General features: G+C 37.5%; 1 protein-coding gene across 2 annotated transcripts; it reads right to left on the bottom strand.

The window, feature by feature from the left end:
* Window positions 1-1423: 1423 nt before the first annotated feature.
* lipt1 (lipoyltransferase 1) lies at window positions 1424-5224 on the bottom strand. 2 transcript variants are annotated; one of them, XM_041782120.1, is made up of 4 exons: window positions 5193-5224; window positions 3349-3918; window positions 3035-3256; window positions 1424-1860 (listed from the first exon to the last, which is right to left on the bottom strand). In XM_041782120.1, exons 2-4 carry the CDS (start codon window positions 3872-3874, stop codon window positions 1439-1441), a joined length of 1170 nt encoding a protein of 389 aa, XP_041638054.1. In that variant the 5' UTR covers window positions 3875-3918; window positions 5193-5224; the 3' UTR covers window positions 1424-1438. The 2 variants fall into 2 exon arrangements, with proteins under 2 accessions (XP_041638054.1, XP_041638055.1); XM_041782121.1 differs by lacking the exon at window positions 5193-5224 and adding an exon at window positions 4090-4253.
* Between the last annotated feature and the right edge of the window lie 2749 nt (window positions 5225-7973).

The raw sequence follows: 7973 nt of genomic DNA on the forward strand, positions 1-7973 counted from the left end.
ATCTATTAAACATGTTTAACGTGCTTTAGTGTATAAACGTAGAAACAGAAACAAAAAGAACAACACTGTAGGAAAAAAGAAATAAATGAAGAGGCTCTGTTAATATCAAGAAAAAAAAATATTTTCAAGTTAAAAAAGTCAAAAATTTACAAGAAAAATTTGATATTTTCAAGTTTAAAAAGATGTTAACTAATTTAAAAGAAATGTCCAATTTTAAAAAGTTATAAATTAAAAGGAAAAAATTCTCACAATTGTATATCTAAACAGTTAACTTACAAGAAAAACACTAAATTTTCTAGTTTATCAAGTTGTAAATTTGCAGAAAAACAGAAATTTTCAAGGTCAAGTAAGAGTTAATTTACGAGGAATAAAACTGAGATTTTTCGAGATACTTAGTCCAAAATCTATACGAAAAACTTGGCATTTTCAATTTTTAAAGCCATAGACATACTGGATAAAACACTCACATTTGAATTTTGAAATATTGCAAATTTATAATAAAAAAAAACCTGGGAATTCTCAAGTTTAAAAATTTGAAAATTTACAAGAAATAGTCTAGACATTTTCAATCTTGATTTAAAACAATTAAAAGCCTTGATATGTTTTAATTGTGTGAACTTAAGAGAAAAAAAACCCCTCTATTTTCGATTAAAAGGTTTAATTTCACACAAAGAAAAAAATAGATATTTTTTTTTTTTTTTACTGAGATCAATTCTCAGGCTTATGACGTTAGAAAACATAAACGAGATAATAGTTGAAACTATGTCAAAATGACCTTTTAACTCAATTTCAATTGGAGGTCTCAGTTTTCTATCGTCTTGTTTCCCAACTGCATTTTTTTTTCTTTTTTTTAACAGGTAGAAGTGGGCTTCCATACATACGATACCGCTACGTAATTTTTTCCCCCAGTATCATTTCACTCTGGATGTGGTTCAAGGAAGTATCAACGGAGTGACACCTCGTCTTTTTCCGTCTTCTCCGTCAGCACTACTCAGCAGCACGCTTGGCTCGCAGCGGAAGCACTGCGCATGCGTATTGCGACGTGCCCGTCAGAACCTCTACTTCTGTTTCGGACTTCTGATCACCAAAACTGAAACCGATCGATTAACTGTGTTAATAAAATATGAACTATGTCCTGTTATTAACGTTGAATAAGTGAATCAAACATTCATATCTTTATTTATAAATAAACTGGTGAACATTTCCTGTTTTCCCTTTTTAATAGACATTGATCAAGAAGATGTATGGGACATGATTGGAATATTGCTATTTAATAATAATAATAATAATAATAATAATAATGACAGTAATAATAACAATAATAAAATTGGTAATAACAATGAAAGGATTTGGCCCTTACTTCAGCTCATCTTGACTTGAATTATATTCAAACAAGGACAAACTGAAAATGTTTCAAATTTTTATTAAATAAACAATATTAAATAAGAGGTGCTCCCATCACAGAAACCATGGCGTCACACAGGTTTATCAGTCTGTCCTGCAGCTCGCCGCATTCAGACCGTAGCAGAGCGGTGACCGCCGCAGCTGCTCTATGCCCACAAAACCTCTCCCCGACCAGCACGCCACTCAGCTCGCCACTTAGTCGTGGAGGTAGCCAGTCTGTATTAACGTGGAGATCACAGCCTTCTATCACACCGTTCTTTACCTCCATGCACAGCTGAGCCGAGCTGTGAGCGGAGTGAGTGTCCGTCAAGTCCAGGGCGGTTTTGACGCTGAACTTTGGCGTCTTACCAAATGTCCAGTCCCAGGTTTGTAGCTCCGCCTCCATCCTACTGAGGCCAGGGAACTCAGCCTCATCAGAGGGGTTCACGAGCGCCAATGGAGCCCTGAAGCCAAACTCTGGTTGGAAAGAGAACATTAAATAGTTAGGTCAGTGAGGATGGAAACTAGAAAGACCACGCCTAAATCTCCAGTGGAACTGAGTATAGTCTTGGGCCACGCCCCTTAGTGATGTCACAATGCACCGATACACTCAGGAGATCTCTTCTACAACTTCAAAACCTGGAACTAGAAACTAAGTTCTTGATCTCAGATTTTTGACTTTGATCTCAGAATTCTGACTTTGATCTCTGAATTCTGACTCTGATCTCATTATTCTGACTTTGATCTCTGAATTCTGACTTTGATCTCAGAATTCTGACTCTGATCTTTGATTCTGACTGAATTCTGACTTTGATCTCTGAATTCTGACTTTGATCTCTGAATTCTGACTTTGATCTCAGAATTCTGACTCTGATCTTTGATTCTGACTGAATTCTGACTTTGATCTCTGAATTCTGACTCTGATCTCAGAATTCTGACTCTGATCTTTGATTCTGACTGAATTCTGACTTTGATCTCTGAATTCTGACTTTGATCTCTGAATTCTGACTCTGATCTTTGATTCTGACTCTAATCTCATAATTCTGACTCTGATCTCATAATTCTGACTCTAATCTCATAATTCTGACTCTGATCTCATAATTCTGACTCTAATCTCATAATTCTGACTCTGATCTCATAATTCTGACTCTAATCTCATAATTCTGACTCTGATCTCATAATTCTGACTCTGATCTTTGATTCTGACTTCGATATTTGAATGTAACTGTTTTTCTTAGAATTTTGACTTTTCCCTATAGTTATTTTTTTCTCAGAATTTAGATTTCAATCTTTGAATTCTGGCTTTCTTTTCTTAGAATTTTGACTTCTTTTGTTTGTTTGTTTTTTCAAATCAGAATTTTGACTTTTTTTCCCCAATAGTCATTTTTTCTAAGAAATTTGGCTTTTTTCTTTAGAAATGCGACTTTTTCCTCAGGATTAGAAAAAAAGTCTGATGAAAAAAAATATAAAATCTGAATTATCATAATGAATTAGATCTTTGACACTGTGTGAATTATTTTTCAATCATTTTTAACTGACTTACCTTCACCCATGTTTTGCTACAGTAACACCGTTTGACCAGCAGATGGCCTCCTTACATTGTTATTTTTAATGACAGAGGAAGATCTAAATCAGCACTCAGGTGGTGTACCTGTGTTGTATTGTTGCCCCAGTGCCTCCAAAAGCTCCTCCCACTGCAGCGTGGGAGCATGGTCGACCAGGTTGGCGACAGGTGAGGGCACGCTGGGTGTGGCGTTGCTGATGATACCTGGACATGAGGGTCGGAGCACGGCGGAGAGAGCAGAGCGGTCAGCAGAATGCAGCAGGGTGCAGTGATGGTAGGACGACTTCCTGCTCAGCCTGGATGCACTGCCTGGAAAAGTAAACAGATAAAGAGCTTATCAGGACCACAATAACATCAATATCTCCTAAACAACAACATTAACTGGCTCTCTCTGCTCCTACCGGAGATCTTGAGGTGTCCGTTGAGTAAAATGTCGAATCTCTCAGTCGCCTGGACATTCAGCTGCGGTCTGATCCTCTTCAGAGCGTCTGTGACGACCTTCAAGTTCCTCTTCCTGTCATACCCCTTTTTAGAAGTAAAAAAGGTCAGGTTGAGGTTGCCCAAATCGTGGTAAACAGTCCCACCGCCACTCCGCCTGCGAGCCAGAGTGATCCCCGCCCTCCTCAGAGCTGGCAGGTTGCACTCGGTCCACGGGTTCTGGTGGCGTCCGATGACCACGGATGGCTGGTTCCTCCACAGCAGTAGGATGCAGCGCTGCTGCAGGTCCACATTGGCGTCGATCCAGTCCTCCAGAGCCAGGTTCTGGAAGACGTCTGTGGACTCTGAGCGGAGGACGAGACCATCAGACGCCGTGATGAGGTCACTGAAGGAGGAGGAGCTTCGAGCTGGATGGTTGATCCTTTCAAAAGTGCACACGGCTGAGTGGCGGCTTAAAAGAGGCAACGTCCTTCTAATGTGAGACAGCATGGCGTCTCCTTATCGGTGTTTTCACCTCCACATGGCAGAGAAATCTACGAGACAATAAATATTCAATACCAACAAATGCCCCAACATCCTCAGCTTCACCAACATTCCATCCTCTGTCTTTGATGATATCATCAGCGCTTATGAAACATTCCATCCTTGCCTTTTGCATGCATGCCAGTCTAGAAAAGGATCAGAAAATAAAGATAGATGCTCACAGTTGGTGACATATCAGACATTTGGGTTCATTGATCCACTTTCCCCCACAGTAATCTGCTTCATTGTTCCAGTCTCTCTAAGGATGTATCGCTCTATCATTAGACAGATATGAACTCATTTAGGGCTTTTTGAGGGGCTTGGACCTTGATGTTGGGACCAGGGGTCCTGTATACCCGTAGACACATACTTCATATTTGCTGCACATCTAATGATTCTATCCTGAGGCTCCCAGGCGGTTGCCTAGCTTTGCCTAATGATAAAACTCCTTATGCATATCGATAATGAGCAGATAAGACGCCAAAAACAGGAAGTTGTCATAATACATACTTTTGATGACTCAAGTAAAAACTCAACAACCTTTCTGAGAACACAGAAGCAACAAAGAAGTCCTGTACGTCTAAAACTGGATGTTTTTTTGTTTCTAATAACCAAAATTATAAGCAAGGTCCAGAACACTACCGTAAGAGCACAAACAAGAGTAGGATTTCTTTGCTCATTTTCTTAAATATATTTACTTTCCTTTATAAATTAACAAAGAAAAATCCAACACTTTAACCTTTCCTTACCATGAATTTTGATTATAAAGTATTTCAAAACAAAACATGTTTTTCATTTTCTAGATACCTGAGAAAGTTTCACGTAATTATTTAAATTATTTTGGCTGTTTTCTGACATTTTATAAAGAGACCACTCAACTGAATCATTGGTAATGAAAACAGTAACAGCTGAAGCCTTTAAAAGGGACCCTAGAAATGCAAATGCTGATCAGAACCGAAAATTGCAGCAATTTCAACCATTAATGAATAAAATTATGGCTGTTTGTTATATATAACAGTCAGGGTTATTTAAGAAGTACTGTAATAAAAATAACTAACGTATTATGCTAAATGAAACCCTTAAACTAACCTGACCCTCCCTCCTCTGCAGCGTTAACACCGGTAAACACGTTTGATCGCTTTAACTTTAGCCCAAATATCGCCGTAAAATCTTCAGTTTTTAATAAAACATTTAATTTAATTCATTTTATTCAAAAACAGCGCAATAAAAACGGTTAAATGGATAAAACTGAATATTGAGCGATACATTTAAGTCTTGTGCTCACCTGAGCGGACCAAAGACGCGGATGGACCAAAGTCAACAAAGACGACGCGGAACTTCCGCTAATTCCTTTCAAAATAAAACCCTGACCCTGACGGCTTATCTGTAGCTTTTTTGTTGAAATAGGCACGCCAGCTTGGCAGTAAACTTTGCAAGCTTTAACTGTGATGGTTGTCGATTAAAAAGACATGTAAGCAACAAAAACAGTCTAACACATCACTTAAATTGAATGTATGAGGCTAATAATGAAGATAATGCCTATTTTGTATGAAATCGTCGTGACTAAAGTGCGCTAAAATTGTAAATTATTAATGATTTTCACACCCTAACACACAGACGAACCTCAAATGGAAGGAATGAAGTATTGTATTGCTAACACTTTCTTTTTTAATTAATGTTTATTCGCGTTTCCGGTTTAAGTTTGTGTAACTTGACTTTTAGCTCTGACCTCGGTCCGTCAGTGTAAGGATACCGTGTGGTGGTGTGATCAGTTCAACAATAGTTCCCACACAGCTTCAGTAAAACCTCTAAAATGTCCTTTATTTTTAATTATACAGATAAATAAACATTTTCACTTAAATAGGAAATATATTTTGTAATTTTTTTTTTACCCATGTACGTTTTTATATGCTCTCTCTCTCTTTCTTCTTTGTCATTACAAACATAAAAGCTTTGGTACTTATGATAATGGGTTGGTTATCACCGTTTAGCTAAAAACATCTAAACATAATTTTGTTTGTCCTTCTTCGCCTAAATACACAAAAATTACATCAGCAATTCAAAAAGTGCGAGAATTATCTTAATTATTGAGTCACTGGGCTCATTTTTATGATTGTTTTAGATATTGTGAAATATATTTGCATTAAAAGGCTCCCTTATCTCTCTGTGTTTGAGTCATTCTTTCTCATTGGCCTCTGAAATCATCACAGTGAGGAAGAAGTCGAGAGACGACCAGAGAGAGGAAGAGCAAGACCACATCCTGAAAACACGAAGAGAGAGAGAGAGAGACCGTCAGTCAGAGACGGCCATGGTTCAGGTGGGAAGGTTCATTTAGATCTAAACCGTCTGGTGAGTTCTGTTTCTGTGATTATTTTAATGTTTATGACACAAAGCTTTCATAGTTGTCAATGTGTTTGTGCAATTTAGACAGTGAGCGTTGTCTTTAGTTAAAAATGACTGAAAATCTGCAACCATATCATCAAAAATAGTTCATCTTTAGTTTTTTCAGAGATTGCAGGCCAGTTCCTGAATGCTGTGTAAATTGCATTAAAATGTTGGCAAACTTTGAAAGTAACTCTTGCACCAAAAACTTCAAAAGTTGTCAATGTATGTGTGCAATTTGATCGGTGCCTTCTCAATTTAGGGTAAAAAAACAACCAAAGATATGAAGCTTTTGATAAGACATCAATCATCAGCGATCAAAAATTGCAGACAACTCATAAACACTGTGAAAATTGCACAAAAAAATTGGCAACTTTTAGGGAAATCTCTTGCTCCTTGCCAACATTACCCTCTTCAACATTGTCGATGGATTTTTGCAATTTGGATAGACAATGATTTTCCCTTGAAACTGTCAGAATCCTTTCTTCTCCAAAAGTTGCCAACAAATTTGAGCAATTTAGATGGATGTGGGTTTCTCCCTGTTCAGTTTACACATTGTGCTCTCTTTTTTGCTTGAAACGTCTGACACCACGTCATCTTCAATGTATACATATGATCAATTCTCAAATTACAGGCTAACTACGACACTGTGTAAATTGCACAAATATGTTGACAACTTTTGGAGGAAAACCTTACTTCATGGCAGCTTAACTTTTGTCTCCAAAAGTTGCCAACAAGTTTGTGCAATATTCTCAGTGCCCTTTCTATTCTGGCTAAGGTAAGACTGAAGATTTAATCACAAATATTCAAACCTAATTCAGGGTTATTTGTCGACTGCACACTGGCTAAATTGCAGAAATATGTTGACAACTTTTGGAGGAAACCCTAACTCCATGCCTTGGCTCTCCTTTCCAAAGGTTGCATACATGTTGATGCAATTTAGACTGATGATTGATTCCCTCACTTCTCCCTGCCTTCACTCTCTTCTCCAAAAGTTGCCAACAAATTTGCGCAAAATTATCAATGCCCTTTTTTATTTTTTGTTAAAAGGCTGATGCTGTTAAGTTTTTGAAGAGGTCATCTTCAGCCCTCAAAAGTTGCAGACAGACTCCAACATACTGTGTAATTTGCACAAATATGTTGGCAATTTTTGGAGGAAGCCAGCTTCACCATTTTCTCTAAAAGTTGCCAACATTTTTGTGCAATATTGTGAATGTCCTCATTTTTTGTTAAATGTAAAACTGAAGAGCTGAAGTTTTTGAAACGTCATCTTCAGTTCTCAAAAGTTGCAGACAAACTCTGACATAATGGCTAAATTGCGGAGATATGTTGACAACTTTTGGAGAAGAGGGTGCAGCTGGTGAGGACGGAGTCATCCTAAAAGGATAATTATAAAATAAAACTGATTAATTATTAAGTTAAACTAACGAAATCTCCATGGTTTTCTCTCATTTATGGTTAAAATGCTCTAAAGTTTTTAACCCCATCATGGCCATCTAAGTGTTTACCAGATTAATGTTACATTTCTGAAAACTTTCTGGTCTTCTTTATATAAATGTTGTATAACAGAGAGGAGATGACCTAAGACACGATCACTGTGTTTGATTAAATCTCCTCTCTTCCTGTGTCTAGAAACATAAATGTCATTAAAATCATTATCTAAGTATTCTGGTTCTCTCTGCTG

Source organism: Cheilinus undulatus, linkage group 24 (genome assembly GCF_018320785.1).
Source record: "Cheilinus undulatus linkage group 24, ASM1832078v1, whole genome shotgun sequence".
In the NCBI taxonomy this organism is placed as follows: domain Eukaryota; kingdom Metazoa; phylum Chordata; class Actinopteri; order Labriformes; family Labridae; genus Cheilinus; species Cheilinus undulatus.

Excerpts from the sequence above, each read along its gene's own strand:
- lipt1 (XM_041782120.1), bottom strand. The coding sequence starts at position 3,874 with ATGCTGTCTCACATTAGAAGGACGTTGCCTCTTTTAAGCCGCCACTCA. Across the intron at positions 3,257-3,348 it reads CGGACACCTCAAGATCTCCG|GCAGTGCATCCAGGCTGAGC; the intron begins GTAGGAGCAGAG and ends TTACTTTTCCAG. Across the intron at positions 1,861-3,034 it reads GGGGCAACAATACAACACAG|AGTTTGGCTTCAGGGCTCCA; the intron begins GTACACCACCTG and ends CTTTCCAACCAG.